Raw genomic sequence first — 20,596 nt, 5'->3', positions numbered from 1 at the left:
ACACTTTTGCCTTTGGATCTTTTTAGGTGGGATGATATACTTTTCATCCAGATCTTTTGATGCAGGAAGCTTCAGCTTTAATCTGAACCACAGCTTCTGCTGGAAATTTATATGAAGGACACGGAACGTGAAAGATTGCTCTCTTCATTTGCTAGCTTTCCATCTCAAGTCCTTTCCTTTGCTGACCTCATAGTCTACTTCTTTGGGATTATGCTTATAGTGAGGATGTGCATTCATGGACTGAACACCTACTGGATTCTTGGATCTTCTGTTGTTAGGTAGTCTTTATTGCACTAGCTAACACAGCTTGTAGGATGTGTGTGTGTGTGTGTGTGTGTGTGTGTGTGTGTGTGTGTGTGTGTGTGTGTCATAGTTTGAATATGCTTGGCACTTGGGAGTGGCACTATCTGGAGGTTTGCCTTATTGGAATAGGTGTGTCACTTTGGGTGTGGGTTTTAAGACTCTCATCCTAGCTGCCTGGAAGTCTGTATTCTGCTAACAGCCTTCAGATAAAGATGGAGAACTCTCAGCTCCTCCTGCACCATGCCTACCTGGATGCTGCCATGTTCCCACCTTCATTATAATGGACTGAACCTCTGAACCTATAAGCCAGCCCCATTAAATATTGTTCTTATAAGAGTTGCCTTGGTCATGGTGTCTGTTCGCAGAAGTAAAACCTGAATTCGTTCTTTCTATCAGTTCTGTTCCTTTAGAAAACCTTGACTAGAACCTCTTCTGCTGGTGTTCTCTGACTGACTAGATCAGGCAAACACTAATATTTGCTGAGTGAGGAGTGACTTTCAGGCCCTGTCCTCTGAGATACATCACCATTAAATAGAGGGCAGAGATGGGAACTCATCTCATTCCAAATTAAGTGGCCTTTGGTCATCTTTAACACTTCTGCTGAACTTTTCATTATGTTGCTCATGATAAATATCGAAAATACTTTATATTTTACATCTAACTTCTCAATAATATAAAGTCTGGTGATATTTCACAAATATTTTTCTTAAATTCATGATGCTTTTTAAAACAAACTAGAATTGACTGCATTTTCTTTGTACTTTATAAGATAATAATTTATTGATGAATAGAATTTAAAAGTGTAAATTTTTTCAAATTTATCAAAATGCCTTTTATCTATTCTGTTGAGATATAAAAATAAAGTCTTTCAGATATGGTTATTTTAGCTCTTTCTCCATGTTGTAAGAGGTCAAATGATGTATTTCATATTAAATGGCTTTTTTAAAAGATGGAAATTCATTTATGCTAGGTTAATTTTATTATATAAGGGAAAATAGATTTCTAGAATATCCAATAACATATAATTTCTTCAATACAGATTAAGTTAGATTTAGAATTGGATTCCAAATGATCCTTTGTATCACCGCTGTCTTGCAGAAATATCTTCTCCCATGTGTGAGGGACAACTGTGTATTCGGCGTTGCTAGAAGATAAAAGCAATATATACTTTTAATTACTCGTGCTCCATACTATTGAGGTGTTGCTTCTTATTCATATTCTAGCTTGTCTTCATGCAGTGAGTCATCCTTCTCACTGCATTTTTTTCCTTTCTTGAATGTCTTCTGGTAGAATTCCTGTCATTTCCTCACAAAATTAGAGACTTGTCCTAATTACCTTTAATCATCAGCTTGACACAGTGTAGAGTCATCTGAGATGACTGAGGACTTGCTGGGAATATGTCCTCCTGTGAGCATGTCTCTTAGAACTGTCTTGATTTTAAGTGATGTTAGAGAGCCCAGATCATTGTGGAACATGCCATTCCCTTGGCATGTGGTCCTAGGCTGTATAAGAAAGCTAGAAGAGAATGAACAAGCTAGAAAGTGAACCACTAAGCAATCCTCCTCCATGGTTCCTGCCATCAGATTCCTTCTTTGTGTTTCTGCTTTAACTTCCCTCTGTAATGGACTATAACCTGGAAGTAGAAGCTAAATTAACCTAGTTACTTTTAGTCCATGTTTTATTAGGTCATCAGAAAAGAAACTAGAACAAAGACTTTCTTCTAAAGTATCCCTACTATGCTATTTACATGTATTAGAGAGCAGACACTTCTCTAACTATATAGATATAGAACTTACTTTTATCCTAATAGGATATTTTAATAACATTTAGTTACGTTGAAGATGTGTGACCAGTGAGTTATGATATTGGGCATGCTGTGACAGGCCCAGTGAGATTCTTGCTATGACGGTCAGATATAGAGGGCTGGGGCCATTTGATCAGTGTCAACCTGCCCGATCTGAAATTTTGTAGACCTATGTACAGTTACATACATGTACGTGCATTGCTGTAAGTGGGGTTGTTTTCTGCAGTTGTTTTTCTGCATGTTTATTGATAGTTCACAAAAGTGCCACTAGTTTTTATATGCTCACGTTTACATACTGCAACCTAACTGCATTCACTTACCAGACCTACTCAACTTCTGATGTAGTCATCTATAAGCAAGGATGATTCCAGGAAATCAGACATAGTTACTGTTGCCTACTGGGTTTGATTATACGTACAATATCCTCAGCTTCTTCTAAAACCCATCAGAGAAAGTGCCATCAAAGCTGTGGTCACACCCAGGCATGAGCTGCTCAAGTTTGCAAACTTTCAGATAGATGCTGTTTAATTTTTGCTGAGTCTCCACCAAATTTCTCTTTTCCTCCAGAATGCTCGTGAATGCACAGAATTCTAGTGTGCATCAGCCTGCAGTGCTCTGGCAGTTCATTACATTGTCTTCACAGACATCGCTCCCAGTTAGCCCGGTGATAGGCGCATTTTTATTTTCCAGAGTGATACAGTAGAAAGAGACACATCCATATCACAATGTAAACATAGGCTCACTATTCAAAGCAAACAAAACATTTAGGGAATTTACGGGATAAATTTTAAAATACTAAATGAATTGAATCAAAGAATAATGCTGTGGGAAATGTTAAGAAAAGATTTACTTTTATAAATGCCAATTTAAGACAGAAATAAATATCTTCACGAAACTTACTATTAATGCAAAATGATTTGCCTCTCTGTTTTAAATTTTGTAATTAATTCATTGAAGAAACCAGATTTTTTTCTCATTTTTTTGGTTGAGAATTTTGTACAATTCAATTTGATCTTATTCACCCCTCACTTTATTCTTCCTAGGCCCATTCCGCACTTCCATACACATCCTACTTAGTGTCTTAAAAAGAGGAAAAAAATACATCACGTACATCTTGCACTGCTCATCCTCTCTTGGATATATGGCCTTCACTGGAGGAGGGGGTCAATCCACTAGGAGCCACACCCTGAAAGAAAATTGATTCTCTCAGCCATTGGGTAAACCTCTGCACCTATCTCCTTAGCTAGCAATGGAACTTCACACCCACCCCTTCTCTCCATATAGAATTTGGTATTACTTATGTTTGCATAGCTTTTGTGGATGCTGTCACAAGCACTGTGACTTCTCATGGGCACCTGCACTGCTGTGTCCAGAAGACACAATTTTCCTGTTGCTATCTACCACATCTGACTTTTAGAAACTTTTTTGTCCCATCTTCCACCATGATCCCTGAGTCTTGGGAGGAGGGGGTGCAATGAAGCTATCCCACTTATGAATGAGCATTCAGCAGTCTAAGTATCCATATCTATAAATTAGTTTTAAGAATGAGGATGAGATTGGCTTATTGATACACTTATCTAAAGCCCAGCTTCAGTGAGATAGAATGTTCTTATCATGAGCAGTGTTAACAGTTAATTTGTAACAATGAGGATACCAATGTGCTTCTGAAAGGGAATTCAGGAATTTTAAAGCCTCATTTATTTCCTATTACCTTAATAATTCAGCTCAGTAAGAAAAATGACTTAATGAGATTTTTCTATGGCATTTCACTGTTGTAACACTAAGACCTGTCAATATTATTGAGAATGATTCACATTTTTCATTATGTACTTAGTATGCCCTGATGTTAATTTAGGTCACCAACACTTTATTTCATGGAATGTCATTTCTTTTTCTTTGAATATTTCTTAGACAATGTATCTTGATTTATGTCATTCCCTTCTCCTTCTCTCTAACTCTTGCTGGATGCCCCCCAGCATATCTACCTCCCAACTTCATGTCCTCTTTACGGATTATGTATATACGTAAAAATCCATGTATATGTATAAATCCACAGAGTCCACTACTGATGCTTACATCTCAAGCATGGGCATGGGTTCATCCGCTGGGGCACAGGGAACCACACTCATAAATGGCCACACTCATAAAGAACGGAGACCCTCCCTCCTCCAGTAGCCATCAACTACCAGTAGCTTCTCAGAAGTGGAGCCTTGGAAGCGTCCCCCAACCCCACTCTATGCTATCATTTTTAACTGGCTTGGTCTTGTCCAAGTGAGCACAGCTGCTGTGAGCGCATGCATATAACAGCATGTCATATCCAGAGAACAGCATCTCACATCACTCCAGCTATTGCATTCTTTCCATGTCCTCTTCCAAAATGTTCCCTTAGCTGTGGGGATGGGGTTCATATAGATGTCACATCTATGATAGAGTTCTCACAGTCACCTGTTCTCAGCTCTATGAACAGTAATAAGTCTCTAGAGTAACATCTACCCACTGCCATAAGAAGAGCCCTGGCCAATGCTGAAAAAACCACCAACACACGAACAGAACTATAACTGTTTAGAGGACAATTTGACAACGTGTTCACTTAGCTAAATTAGGTCCTCTCCCCCTTGGGCTGTGACCTCTTTAGCCTTGGATTCTACTCATGTTTATGGACACAGACATGGATTTCCTCCTACGGTACAGGCCTCAAATCAAATCATGTGTGGCTAATGATACCAAGAATAGTTGTGCTCCTCTTGCACCAGTGGGCATCTTGTTCCTGGGAGATACACAGTATGTGGGGCTCAACGCTGTGTAAGACCACTAACACCCTTTCTCCTCTAGCAGCCAGCACAGCACCAGCACTAAGAAAGCCAACCAGAACAGAGAGTTCTCTAATTAGTTCAAAATTTATCTCTATGTAATCTGCAATCAAAATTTGTAGCATCTTCAGCAATAGGGTCTTATAACTAGAATGCAGTTGTCTTTGGAACCCAGAGCGATGATAACAGGCTGTATTGTTTTAGATGCCCCTGTAGCACCGCTGACCAATAATTCATAGGGAAATAACTTTTGCCTGGCTCTAAAGTTTTTATTTAGCAATCCATGTCTTTTGGTAGCAGAGTTGTTCACCTCTGTGAGGGATCTCTGTTCAGATTCCTTCTTTAAAGTATTCGAGCTTACAAACGAGTTTCACAAATTTTCATTCATTCTTAGTTTGATTAGCCCATCACTTATCCTACCACTCCCCTACCATCCTATGCCGTTGTACTTAAATCTTTAGTTCTAAAGGCTTAGTTAAGATCCCTCACAAGTAGACTGGTATTCCTGATGAACACATCTCTCTCATGTGCTCTCTTACTATATTCTCTACTGTGTTTCAGTGCCACTGGTTCCCAGGTAATCTCTTCAGGCTCATTTCATTTGATTAACCTTTTCTAACTGCTCCTATCTCAACCCCATCACTCCTTTACCTGCTTGAACCTTTCTGCCTGCAGTAGAATTCCCCATTTATACTGCCATTTCTCCTATACTCTACAACCACCCTTCCTTTAATCAATCTTTCCATGGTCTGTTTCTAGTTTCCATATGTGCTCGAGTTTGAACACACAAAACAAGAATTTGAAGCTAGGACCCATATAAGAGAGAATTCTTGGAGTTGGTCTTTCTGGATCAGAGTTTTCTCATTCTGTAAATTTTTTCCAGCTTTACCCATTTACCTTCAAATTTCATTATTTTACTTTTCTTTACAGTTGAGACTATAGTCCATTGTGTATATTCATCATATATTTTTAGCAGTTGATGGGCATACATCTTGGTTTAATTTCCTCACTAGTATGACCAGAGCATCAATGAACAGAAGTATTTCTGTGGTGATATATAGAGACTCTGGCTACATGCCTAGGAGTTGTATAGCTGGATCCTGTGGTAGATCTATTTCTGGCTTTTTGAGGAGCCTCGTGTTGGTTTCCAAAGTGGTTGTATTAGTTTACAGTCAATTCCACACATAGAGTATTTTAGATAAAGTTTTCTTAGAAATTGTGATTTTGAAGGCTGTTGAATTTTGTGATGACAATATTGAAATAATTTAGGTTCATGATTCCGTTACCTTGGTTATATTAACAAGTGTGTTTATATTGAGCCATCTTTGCATGCTTAGGGTGAGCACTTGTTTATAGTGAATAATCTTTCTGATATATAGTTGGATTCAATTTAAAACATTTTGTATAGAACTTTTACATATGCGTTCATCAGGAATACTGCTCTACATTTTCCGTTCTCTGTGTATCTGTCTAGTTTTGATGTCAGAGTGATGCATGCTTTGTAGAATTAGTTTGCCAGTGTTCCCTCCCTTTTGATTTGTGGACATTGTTTGAGAAGCCTTGGTTGTTCATTCATCAAAACTTTGGTTAAACTCAACAATGGAAACAAATAAATTTTCTTTGTCAGAAGATTCTTATTAGAGAATCAATCTTGTTACTAATTATTGATATGTTGAGATATTTTGTGTCACCATGGTTCAAATATGGTAGCTTATAAATGTATCTAGACAGTATATTTTCCAAATGGATAAAACTCATACAGACACACACACAAAAAAAAACCAAAGTAAATAATCTCGTTGTTTATTAGAATAATAGCAGGTTCTCCAATAGGACCTATTGATGAGCTAGCCACAGGTTCTTGGTGTTATTGACATATCAGGTGTGAGTTATAAGTCTCACCAGAAATTGGTTTGTTATTTCTATAACATTCATGCCAGTATGCACTGCTGGGCACAACTCACAGCAAGAAAAGACAACTGATTCCTTTTCCCTTCTAATGTAGAATTTTCATATCACTGTGAGAATGGGTGGGCCAGTGAAGACCAAGAATCTGGATCACTAACAGTGTGACTTCTATGTATCCTAAGTCTCAATTATGTGGTGTCTTCAGCAAGAGAGTCCTACCATCATATTCAGGAAAGGCTGCTGCTCCTGAGAGACTGCTATGCTCCAGCAAATGCTCCCATACAAATACTGGCAGTACTAACAGGACTCAATGTGTTTAAAAAGGTAAGATAGAAATGTGGTAGGTGAGGTATAGAAGTTGAAGGGAAGAAAGCAAAGTATGGATCTGAGCAAAACACATCATTAGTAAATTCAGAAAGGTTGAAAAAGTGAAAACCAAGCATCATAGTGATCTTTGAAGTCTTCTTCTTCTTCTCCTCCTTCTTCTTCTTCTCCCTCTTCTTCTTCTTCTTCTTCTTCTTCTTCTTCTTCTTCTTCTTCTTCTTCTTCTTCTTCTTCTTCTTCCTCCTCCTCCTCCTCCTCCTCCTCCTCCTCCTCCTCCTCCTCCTCTTCTTCTTCTTCTTCTTCTTCTTCTTCTTCTTCTTCTTCTTCTTCTTCTTCTTCTTCTTCTCCTTCTATTTTTCTCATTGCAGTTGTAATCATTATTTACTTTGGCTTAGGTCCTTCCTCTTTCCTCTTTTGTTCTTGCCACTCTAATTCCAGTCTGTTTGACTTCAAACTGAAAGGTGACAAAAATCTAAACCAAGGATGACATCATATCTGCTTGACACATGGAGATATTCAGATCTTGTTGACTTTTGTTTTATAAATAGAAAATAGAAAAGTCAATTAAGAATCAGAAAAGTAATTCTGAATACTGAGTTTCCTGACAGTGTGATGAAAGGTATGCTCAAAAAAGAGATGATGTTTCTCAAAAAGAGAAGAAACACACACACACACACACACACACACACACACACACACACTGAATCACCAATGTGGGTTTCCAAAGGAGTCACAACTTAAGCCCAAATTAATGTAGATTAGAAACATATATAAAACCTGTAACACAAATACAAATGAAAAAAGCAAGTCAGGTCATTGCTGTTTAATTCTCTCTTATCATAACTTAAAAGACTTCATGAAATAGTATCTCAGGTCTTTAGAGCCAGCATTGAACTGACAGCATGTGGATGATAAAGTTTCTGTGAATATCTAGTAGTCCTTTAAAAAAATCACATGCAGGAGCTAGATGTTCCCAGTACTAAACTGAATGAAGTCCTGTTCAATTCTATTTTATGAAGAGATTAAGGTTCGCACACACACAGCTCAGTGTGCAGGTTGCAATAGGGCAAACGTTCCATTTCTAGGCGTCCTTGCTTTTCCTGAAGGCCCTTCACAGTGTGGAGCTGAGTCCCAGAAGAAGTGTTCCTGCACAAAGGTCAGCCTCCAGTCCTTCCCTCTACCTTCAGCAACTGTGCAGGCTAGCAGCATCCGTGTGAATCGTCTTCATTAGCCACAAAGCCTATACTTTCATTCTTTCCCATTTATAACCCCAAATGAAGTCCCCCAGAGTCATTCATCTGCAAACAGGCTGTGTGAAAAGACTAAACCACCCATGTGATCTCCCATGGCTGAGATGGGACAAGGAGAAGCCAAGGCTGTGCCTTCTTGTTCAGGGCTTCTCTGGAAACAAACACCCTTTCCTGGTCTGCATTACCCTGCTCTTTGTCAGTGAATTTTCTATGTAGAGCTAAAGTGCTGGACAACATTTCTAAATGTAAAAGGCCACAGCAGGAACTGGAGAGAAGACTCAGCAGTTAAAAACACTCGCCACTCTTGCAGTCGATCCAGGTTCGGTTCATAGCACCAAGTAGCTTACGGCAGTCTGTAACTCTACTTCCAGGGGATCCTGTGCCCTCTTCTGACCTCGGCAGGTACTATGCATACACATATGTGCTGGAAAGCACTCACAAAATATTTTTAAATAATCGTGACATGTTAAGTCATCTTTTGGGGTAACTAATATATAATAATTGAATCAGCAACATATGTTAATTTGTTTCAGATAGAAATACAAAAAAATTGGTGCTGTATAAATGACTGACCAAATGAAAAGTGTGGGTCCATGCATACAGAGGTCTAACCTTTATTTTGTCACAGAGATGAAGGTCTGACACTGTCTAATTTCCAGGCCCTTAACAGAGCATAGGAACAATGGAAAATGAAGGCCACTGTGACACTTTTTTGAGTGCTTAAAAATGTAATCACTGTGTACCTTCATGGATATGTGCGCGTTTGTAATGAAGAGAGATGAGTGTCCTCTTTCTCAGCAGTTCTTGTGGATCACTACATCCACACACACTTCCATAGACCCTGCACTGCATCAGCAATTCTTCAGCTCTTGGGAGAACACAGATGTAGCAAGCACTTATTATCTGATCTCCCCAAGGCGCTATCTGATGTGACGTGCATCGCAAACCAGAAGTATATAAGGAGAAAGGGAGCCCACTGTATTAATAACATTTCAGCACAGTGCTATAGAATTAAGGCTAGCTAAGTCACAGCTGTCTCCTAAGTACCTCATGGTGATCTCAAAGCTTTGCATGAAACAATTTTTGATAGCCTTCAAACTGATATTTAATTTTAGAATTAAAACTTCTACAAACATCTAATGGCATTTAAAAAATAAGATCCTAGGTAAAAATGATGCCTGAGTGTTTCCAGTCTTGAGTGTATGACACTGTGTTGTGATATTGGATTGGGGCAGCTCCTGGAGCTCTGGGTATTATTTATAGATGAGAGGCAGAAACTCTGAAGGCACTGGAACATGAGGACTCTAGACTCTTCGTGCCTTGGATGAAGAGCTGCCCAGGTCAAACTGTGTTTACAGAGCCTGAAACACAAAATGCAATAGAATCGCATGCACCCTCGAAAGCCAGAAGACAGCAAACGTAATTATTCTGCTATGCAAACACATGGAAGGATCCATGTGCAAAGATGAGGCTGCACTTGGGAACTATTCAGCGAGTCTTCCTGAAACAGCGAAATGCTGCCTTTTTTCAGGATCAGAGCAATCTACCTTATATATACATTTTGACCTGTAGGTTTCAAGGATCTAAATTTGCATATATTTAGACCTTCAAACCTGTTGGTCCCATTGAAGCAGGATTTTTCTTGTTTTGGATTTGTGGCTCATGAACATCTCCAGCTCTGTACCTTTCTTCACAGCCATACCTCAAATTTGATTGAGGTCAGACATGGTTCACAGCTGAAAACACTTCTCTCTCTGTAGTGTCTATGTTGTTGGTCCTCTATGAATTGATTCGACAGTCTCCTCCATCTCCACTTCCTCTTCCTAGTCCTCCTCCTCCCCTCCTCTTCCTAGTCCTCCTCCTCTTTCTCTTCTGACTTCATATTCTTCTTTTACTCTTGTGTTTTGCATGTATGTTTGTGCAGTCTTTGTGTGTTTGTGTATATGACTATGCATATGTGTGCCTGCTGTAAAAACCAAAAGTTGATTTCAGGAATCTTCCTTGTGGGAAAACTCTGCTAATTATGGTTGAAGTCCACCATTGACTTCTGGGGCTTGGTGCTATGTGGAAGACTCCCTTCATTAGCAGGGCTTCTCCATCTCCGATCTTATCTGGAGAGTTCAAAAATCCCCACACCTCTACATGCAGAATGTCACTGTAGCATAACACCCAGAATGCTTCCACATGCTAATGAAACATTCAGCCAATGATCTTCCCTTCCTGGGTATTCCTTCCCCCAAGAAGTATATAATCCCTGGTTCACTCCCCTCAAATAAAGTATATGCACCCACATCTACACTTAAAAAAACAATGTCAACAAGCAAGGATGTATGCTTCATTAAAGATCACCATGGGGAAGGTCTTCACCTAAAAGAACATTGCGTACTGCAAATTTCCATTCATTCTCCTGGCCCTCTTGCCCTCTCTCCTGTCTCCCCACACTCCATCCTGACCCACCATTCCTCTTCCTCTCTTCCACCCAGTTCCCTCCTTCCATCTGCCTCCTATAACTATTTTATTCCCCTTTCTAAGTGAGAGTGAAGCATCCTCACTTGGGCCTCTTTTTGTTTAGCTTCATGTCTGTGGAGTGTATCCTGGGTATCCTGTACTTATGGCTAATACCCACTTATAAGTGAGGACATGCCATTCATGTACTTTTGGGTCTGGGTTGCCTCACTCAGGATGATATTCTCAAGCTCCATCCCTTTGCCTGAAAATTCCATGATGCCTTTGTTTTTATTGACTCAATAGTATTCCATTGTGTAGATGGACCATGTTTTTTATCCACTCTTTAGTTTATGGACATGCAGGTTATTTCCAGTTTCTGTTTTTGGCTATTATGAATAAAACTGCTATGAACACAGTTGAGCAAATGTCCCTATGGTATGGTAGGACAGCTTTTGGGTATATGCCCAGGAATGCCAGAGACCTGGAATAGGGGAAGCTTCCAGGAATCAATGGGGGTGACCTTAGATGAAACTCACAGTAGTACAGATATGGACCCTGAGGGAGCTACCTCCTGTAGCTAAGCAGGAACCCCATTGGAGTGATAGGGACACCAATCCACCCAAAAATCTTTTGACCCAAAAAGCATCCTGTCTATAAAAAAAGTTCAGGTAGTGGGGATGGAGGAGAGACTGAGGGAATGGCCAAGCAAAAACCAACAACTTGAGACCTGTTCCATGGGCAGACACTAATCCCTGACACTATTAATGATGCTGTGATGCACTTACAGACAGGAGCCTAGCATAACTGTCTTCTGAGAGGCTCCATCCAGCAGCTGACTGAAACAGATACAGAGACTCACAGTCAAATGTTGGAAAGAACGGGAGAAGTCTTATGGAAGATTTGGGGCTGGAATTGAGGGCCCAGAAGGAAATAACAACTCCACAGGAAGACCAGCAGAGTCAACTAACTTGGGCCCTTCAGTGCTCTCAGAGACTGAGCAATCAATGAAAAAGCATACACAGCTGGACCAAGGTATCCCTACACACATGTAGCAGACACACAGCTCAGTCTCCATGTGGGATTCCCAACAACTGTTGCCCATCTAACTGGACTATCCTGTCAAGCACCAGTGGGAGAGGATGTTCCTAGACCAGCAGAGACTTGATATGCCAAGTAGGTGGATACCCAGAAGGAGCTTCTATCCTCTTAGAGGAGAAGGAATGGGGGTGTGTGAGGAGGGGACTAGGAGGGGGGCAGTGATCAAGATGTAAAGTGAAATTAAATTAAATTAAAGATTATTTAAAAAAAAAAAAAGAACTGCACCTAAGATCCTGGAAGATTTTCTTTTTCCAGCCTCTCTGGTCCTTGGCACTTGCTCCCAAATGGGCCAGATCCTGTTTGTCCAGAGTTCTGCTTTCCCTTTCCTGGCTAGTGCCTAGACACTCTGAAAGGAAACATAAACCTTGAACCCCCATTCCTCTCTTCCTTGTCTGGGCAGCATGGCTGCAGTGCATGGGCCCTCCAGGCAAAGAGGCAGACTACATTATGGCACTTCCTCAATGATTCTTCTATGGTATCCTTTGAGTCAGGGTCTCATTCAATTTCAGAGCTTATCAACATGGCTAATCTCACAGGTGAGCTTGCTTTGGGAATATCAGATATACCACCATGCCCACACAGGAATTTTGTGTGTTCTGGGGTTCCAAACTCTGGTTCCCTTACTGAGCCATCTTCCCAGTCCTGATTTAATAGTTTCCTTTTAATAATTTCAATGGCACTTATGCATTTGTTTGTTTGTTTGCTGCAGTCCTAGTAATTGAATCAGGGCCTTTTTCTACAACCAAACTACAGTCCAATCTATAGTTCATCAGCTCTTCTTATCTCTAGATGTCTAGAAGCTACCAGAAAGAAAACTTCATATTCATGCATGGAAAATTGATTTGTAATAAACAGTAGAATTTTACTTACAGCATTGACTTTGTTTATAAATTAAATGCCAATACCTTTTAGAAGCAAGATGCCAATGAGGATTGGATATTAATAATAATTGAAAGAATATGCTGTGAAATCCCTACCCTTCGGTAGGTGTAATGAAGCTTGTGTCTGCCAGATGGCAGTTACAATACAGGGCACCTTGAGTTACTTATGTTGGTTTCCATCTGTCCTCGTTTCATGACTGTTGTGATAAAATACCTCAATTAACATCAACTTAGAGTATAAAGGATCTACATTAGTTACAATTCCAAGTTATAGAGAAAGTCAAGGTAGTGGGAACTGAAACATGGAGAAAGTCAAGGTGGTGGGAACTGAAACATGGAGAAAGTCAAGGTGGTGGGAACTGAAACATGGAGAAAGTCAAGGTGGTGGGAACTGAAACATGGAGAAAGTCAAGGTGGTGGGAACTGAAACATGGAGAAAGTCAAGGTGGTGGGAACTGAAACATGGAGAAAGTCAAGGTGGTGGGAACTGAAACAGTCAACCACATCTCATCCAGACTCCAAAACAAAGAAGGCCAATGCACACATACTTCTCAGCTTTCATCCTCCTTTCTATATATATACAATCTAAGACCCAAACCTAGGGAATAGTGCTGCCCACAGTGGGCTAGTCCTCCCACGGCAACTAATGCAACAAATAAATCCAACAAAACATTTTCTAGGTTAACCTGATATAAGCAATTCCTCATGGAGATGCTCTTCTTAGGAGATTCTATATTGTGTCAAGTTGACAAAGCTAAACATCACACCTTCTAAGAATTTTTACTGACATCTCTCTCTACACACCCAGAAGAGCAGAAATACAAGTGTAGAATGTAATACTTAAAAATTGCAGCCTGGTTATTTTTTTTTTGATTATTGAGCTCCCAGATAACATACATACACACACACACACACACACACACACACACCCTTTATATTTATAATATGCCCTAAACAGGAGAAGAGCTGGACAGCTGCCTACCCTCCATGCTATTAGAATCTGCTTTCCTATCAATACCGCAGAGTTATCACTTACTATTTACTATGTTCTATCTGGGCTGCTCTTAACTCCAATTGTCCAGCCCATGTGGCCACATTTTAATGGCTCAGCTCACCCATAGTGGCTTTCCCTTTCTCCTCTTCTGCATGTTCTTCCTCTTCTACCTCCTCTCTGACCCCGAGAAATCTAAACCCCACCATGTTTCTTCTGCTCAGCTATTGGCTGTGGGCATCCAATTCCAAGTTATAGAGAAAGTCAAGGTAGTCATTGTTATTTATCAATTACAATGAACTGTGGGCAGGTCACTCAGTGTCTTACATGCAGACTCCCTTGTCTTTGGGGTAACCAGTCTTGGGGGGGCCCAAATTAGCATTAGAAAGCAAGCAGCATTAGGCCAACCCACTACATCCAACTTTGAAAACTGGAGAAACAATTCTAGCAAATTCTTGAATATTTCTCACTTAATATTCACAGTGCCTCAGCTAAGGCTGAGTTAAAGTATGGCTGAAAATGCAAAGCTGCCTCTTCGTGTCCCCCAACAGGTGTAAGAACAGCTGCCAAGCATTGAACATGAAGGAAAAATGTTTACCCATTGTCTTAGTTGGGGTTTCTGTCGTTGCAAAGAAATGCCATGACCAAAAAGTAAGTTCAGGAGGAAAGGGTTTGCTGAATTTACACTTCCACATTGTATTTTTATCACTGAAAGAAGCCAGGACAGGTAGGAACCTGGAGACATGAGTTGATGCAGAGGCCATGGAGAAGTGCTGCTTACTGACTTCCTTCCCATGGGCTGTTCAGCTTGCTTTCTTAGAGAACCAGGACCACCAACCAGTTCAGGGATGGCATCACCGACAGTAGACTGGACTCTACCCTATTGTCGCTAATTAAGAAAATGGATCTAATGGAGAAATTTTCTCAGTCGAGGTTCCCTCCTTTTAGCTAACTCTAGTTTGTGTCAAGTTGACATAAAACTAGCCAGCCAGCCATTGTGCAGGACACTCTATATTGATTAGAATAGCATGACAGAACATGGCTTACAAAACCAGAATTGTTTTAGCCCATCTCAACACTAAAAACTCTATTTGTTATTGTATTAGAAACATAAAACTTCTGTCAGTGAATTGCAGTATCAACTGTAAATTGAAGATTCTGGAGTCTGAGGAAAAAGGAAATCCTCCCTAGACCAGAGTTTTATTCCATTGTATAGCTATCTCCATGAAAGTCATATTAAATGTGAAACCTATTTGGATGCATTCATTACAGGGCATTTAAAAAATAAAACTGTCCATTTATCTAATATTGTGCATCTGGGCATCAAACCCAGGTCCTTAACCATGCTAGACAGTGCTCGACCCCACCAAGCTGTAGCCCAGCTTAATAAATAAATGCTAGGACAAATTGTTCCCAGGATTCTCTAATCAAAAAGGAAAATGAAATGAAAAGATATATGGTGTCTAAGTTTCTAATTTTCACTGTCATTTTCTAAGAAAGGTGTGCTAGGGAAACAAAGGAAAGAAAATAAATGTTTTAAACTCCATAGCCCCAGCCCCGAAGCACACCCAAATTGAACAAACAGATGCTGAGAGAAATATGAACCATGACGTCATGCTCTTCAGGTTTAGGCAGGAATGAAAACCCTCTTGGAAATGACTGGAGTCCATTCACATTATATTCCAGAATAATGACAGCTTGTTTGCAATTCGTCGAGTAAGGATAAATTTAGAAGTGACAAACTCAAGTCCCGCGCTTGCGCACTGCAGCGGCGGCCAGCGGCATGGCTGACGCGAGGAGATCGAGCGACTGTGAAGGCCCTGCCACCATGAGTGGGACCTTAGCGAAGATCGCGGAGATCGAAGCCGAGATGGCTCGGACTCAAAAGAACAAAGCTACAGCACATCACCTTGGACTGCTTAAGGCTCGCCTTGCTAAGCTTCGAAGAGAGCTCATCACTCCAAAAGGTGGTGGCGGTGGTGGGCCAGGAGAAGGTTTTGATGTGGCCAAGACAGGCGGTGCTCGAATTGGGTTTGTGGGTTTTCCCTCTGTGGGGAAGTCAACTCTGCTAAGTAACTTAGCAGGAGTGTATTCTGAAGTGGCAGCCTACGAGTTCACTACTTTGACCAGAGTACCTGGTGTCATCAGATATAAAGAGGCCAAGATCCAGCTCCTGGATCTCCCAGGTATTATTGAAGGTGCCAAGGATGGGAAAGGTAGAGGTCGTCAAATCATTGCAGTGGCCCGAACGTGTAATTTGATCTTTATTGTTCTGGATGTCCTAAAACCCTTGGGGCACAAGAAGATAATTGAAAATGAGTTGGAAGGCTTTGGGATTCGTTTGAACAGCAACCCCCTCCCCCAACATTGGCTTTAAGAAGAAAGACAAGGGAGGCATTAATCTCACAGCCACTTGTCCTCAGAGTGAACTAGATGCTGAAACAGTGAAGAGCATTCTGGCTGAATATAAAATTCATAATGCTGATGTAACTTTGCGTAGTGATGCCACAGCTGATGACCTCATCGATGTGGTTGAAGGAAACAGAGTTTATATTCCCTGTGTCTATGTATTAAATAAGATCGATCAGATCTCCATTGAGGAGTTGGATATTATATATAAGGTGCCTCACTGTGTACCCATCTCTGCTCATCACCGCTGGAATTTTGATGACCTTTTGGAGAAGATCTGGGACTATCTGAAACTAGTGAGAATTTACACCAAACCCAAAGGCCAGTTACCAGATTACACATCTCCAGTAGTCCTGCCTTATTCTAGGACCACGGTGGAAGATTTCTGCATGAAGATTCACAAAAATCTGATCAAAGAATTTAAATACGCTTTGGTCTGGGGTCTCTCTGTGAAACATAATCCTCAGAAAGTGGGTAAAGACCATACGTTGGAAGATGAAGATGTCATTCAAATCGTGAAGAAGTGAAATCCTGATCCTGTCTGCTGGCCGACCACAGCAGTGTTCCTTATGACCAAGTACCTTCCTCAGCCCCTTCTGTCTTTGGCAGCCTCTGGATTGGGATATAGGGATGGAGACTTCCAACTGAAACACCACTCTTTTTTTTTTTTTAAAGATAAGGTCTCATGTATTTCAGGCTGGCTTTGAACTCTTTGCTGCTGAGGCTTGCCTTGAATTCTTTTTTTTTCTTTTTCTTTTTCTTTTTTTCGGAGCTGGGGACCGAACCCAGGGCCTTGCGTTTGCTAGGCAAGCGTTCTACCACTGAGCTAAATCCCCAACCCCTTGCCTTGAATTCTTTATTCATCAGCCTCCATCTCAAGTGCTGATGCTGTGCCTGCAACACCTCAGCAACATCACCTTCCCTACTTTGGTGTCACTGTCATTGAGCTGTATAAAAACCTGGTGGGCCTGTTGAAAAAAAAAAGAAGTGACAAACTCACTGGTGTTGTAGGGACTTGAAAGCAGCAGAGCCATCGTTTTTGGCATGGTTATTAATTGTTGCTTTTATAATAAGTACCAGAAATACAAAGCAGAGCAGAAGGGGTTGAAAAGTGTTGCTCCTCACCCTGTTGGTGAGGAGAAGCAAGGGTAGACAAAGCAGCAAAGAGATTAGCATCACTGAGTGGAAACTTTGGGCCTGGAGAGATGGTTCTTGCTTAGGAGCACTGGATGCTCTTGCAGAGGACATGGGTTGGGCTCTTAGGACTCACATAGCATCTCAATACTACGGGTAGTGGCAGCTCCAGGAACCAGCTCCTCTTCTGGTCATAAGGCAGACCTCAGCAGTGTTTCTCGTACTGTCATATAAATATGGTTTATTGGAACTGCCACTGTCACTCTCATAGTGTACACATGGAGCAGACAGCATCGTGTGGCATCGAACACTAATTAGTTCGCTATCTGGTCCTTTACAGGACAGTTCTCAACCCTGGGTATAGAAATGTAACCATTCGACAGTATACATTCAATACAGAAGCTCCTTTCATTAAGAGTCTGTGGCACAAAGCTGGTGTCCTGCTCAAGTTATTTGTGTTCAAATTAATGAGAATGTGGCCATGTCAGAACATCAAGGCTCTGACACATTATAGCCTAAAGCATTCATCCAACTGGGCAGCCTGTGATCTGGGGAGACTACAAGAAAGAGTCCGCCTTTCCTCTCCTCCTTTCTTTTGTTTTGCAGAAGAAAAGGGAATGCTTAGAAAAGGGGTTTCCTTGCCTGGGCCCCTTGTTACCATCTTGGGTTCTGCACTTGTTTGTAAACCTCAGTTCATAACACTCTAATCCGGAAATTGGGCTTTATTGCATAGTATGACATGAATTTTCCTAGGACATAGAGGCCTCCTACAGACACACACACACACACACACACACACACACACACACACACACACACACACACACACATGCAGGGGTCTAGATGATAGTTGCCTGGCAACCTGAAAAGGATTGTTGAGAGCTGAGCTCAGTAGCATTACTCTGACATTGATTTTTAAATTGTCCATTAGTTTATTCATAAGGGAACATTGCTGCTTTGCCAAGGGCAGGATTGTGAAGCTGGAGGACTTTATTAACAGAACCTAGACTTCTTCACTCACCTTTATGCATACCACTTGCTCTCTTTTAACATGCTGAACCCCAGGAGACAGGCAAGGTCTACAGATGCTTCTCAGGAGAAGTTTTTAAAACCAAAGATACAAAACTCTGCAATGGGCAGCCCAAGGAATTGAATAGTCAGACTGCAAACCCAAACTCAGAATAAAAAGTATGTGACTCTGAATTAAATGAGATATATGTAATAACTTTCGACTCTTGCTGAGATCACACACTCAAATATTTGAAACAACAGTAATGTGATTTCTTTCTTAAATCAATTTTCTTAGAGGTACAGAGAAGTTCAGCAGTTAAATGCATTGGCTGCTTTTGCAGAATCCCAGGATCAGTCACCAGCACCTACATGATGCCTCACAACTTTTGTAATCCCAGTCCCAGGGAACCCCTTTTGTGGCTTCAGAGGTCACCAAGCACATATGTGCATTCATACATATACATTCAGGAAAAGACACGCTTTAAATAAATAAAATGCATAAATAGTGCTTATTTTCTTGCTTTAACAGTCAGATGTTTTAAAAATACAGTTGTAGTTGGAGTCAGGATTCCTAGTGGAAGCCCGAGTAAGTGGTTCAGTGGAAGAGACACAAGAGACTTCCCTACATCCTTTCATAGATCCTCTTACAATTGTGGACGGTGAAGCTAGCTTGTCACTCCAAACTGTGACTCCAAAAGGGTCACTTCCACTTTCACCAGGAGGACTCTATGGTGAATTTTATTCTATAGTTTACGGGGATTTTTTTGTAGTGAGCCTAAATAAACAAAATGCCTTTTCCCTAAGGTGCACTATTTCTACACATTTTAATATTATTTAAAAATTTTATTGAATACTTTTATGTATATTTCAAATATTATTCCCTTTCCTGGTTTCCCGGACATAAGCCCCCTATCACAACCCCATCCCCCTCCCCTTCTTTTTTAAGGGTGTTCCCCTCCCCATCCACCCTCCCCTTCAATCCCTCCCCCTGACATTCCCCTACACTGGGGTGTCCAGCCTAGGCAGGACCAAGGGCTTCTCCTTACATTGGTGCCCAACAAGGCCATCTTCTGCTATATATGCAGCTGGAGCCATGGGTCAGTCTATGTGCAGTCTTTGGGTAGTGGTTTAGTCCCTGGGAGCTCTGGTTGGTTGGTATTGTCATTCTTATGGGGTCGCAAGCCCCTTCAGCTCTTTCGATCCTTTCTCTAATTCCTCCAACAGGGGTCCCATTCTCAGTTCAGTGGTTTGCTGCTAGCTTTTGCCTCTGTATTTGACATGCTCTGGCTGTGTCTCTCAGAAGACATCTATATCCGGTTCCTGTCGGCCTGCAGTTCTTAGCCACATCAATCTTATCTAGTTTTGGTGAACATATATATATATATATATATATATATATATATATATATATATATATTCACTCTGGTGAATTTATATTCACCAGAGCGATTTCCAGAGCGGTTGTACCAGTTTGCAATCCCACCAACAATGGAGGAATGTTCCCTTTTCTCCACATTCTCACCAGCATCTGTTGTCACTTGAGTTTTTGATCTCAGCCATTCTAACTGGTGTGAGGTGAAATCTCAGGGTTGTTTTGATTTGCATTTCCTTGATGACTAAGGATGTGGAGCAATTTTTTAGGTACTTCTCAGCCATTTGATATTCCTCAACTGAGAATTCTTTGTTTAGTTCTGTACCCCATTTTAATAAGGTTATTTGGCTCTCTGGAGTCTAACTTCTTGAGTTCTTTGTTTATTTTGGATATAAGCCCTCTATCAGATGTGGGATTTGTAAAGATCTTTTCCCAATCTGTTGGTTGCCATTTTGTCCAAACGACAATGTCTTTTCACCTTACAGAAGTTTGCAGTTTTATGAAGTCCCATTCTAGATCTTAGAGCATTAAACCATTGGTGTTTTGTTCAGGAAACTTTCCCAGTGCCCATGTGTTTTAGAGTCTTCCCCAAGTTTTCATCTATTAGTTTGAGTGTATCTGGTTTGATGTGAAGGTCCTTGATCCTCTTGGACTTAAGCTTTGAACAGGGTGATAAGAGTGGATCGATCTGCATTCTTCTACATGCTGACCTCCAGTTGAACCAGCACCATTTGTTGAAAATGCTATCTTTTTTTCCATTGGATGGTTTTACCTCCTTTGTCAAAGATCAAGTGACCATAGGTGTATGGGTTCCTTTTAGGGTCTTCAATTCTATTCCACCGCTCTACCTGCC

At 40.8% G+C, this 20,596-nt stretch overlaps 1 protein-coding gene across 1 annotated transcript; it reads left to right on the top strand.

Annotated features, from left to right (window-relative positions):
• Window positions 1–15,641: 15,641 nt before the first annotated feature.
• On the top strand, window positions 15,642–17,195 carry LOC116903024 (developmentally-regulated GTP-binding protein 1-like). Its single transcript, XM_032905334.1, is given in 2 exon segments — window positions 15,642–16,176; window positions 16,178–17,195. Coding segments are annotated over 2 exon segments (1,107 nt in total). The 5' UTR covers window positions 15,642–15,645; the 3' UTR covers window positions 16,754–17,195.
• The last annotated feature ends 3,401 nt before the right edge of the window (window positions 17,196–20,596 follow it).

Source organism: Rattus rattus, chromosome 6 (genome assembly GCF_011064425.1).
Source record: "Rattus rattus isolate New Zealand chromosome 6, Rrattus_CSIRO_v1, whole genome shotgun sequence".
Classification (NCBI taxonomy): Eukaryota; Metazoa; Chordata; class Mammalia; order Rodentia; family Muridae; genus Rattus; species Rattus rattus.
This window is presented reverse-complemented; position numbering and strand designations above follow the sequence as displayed.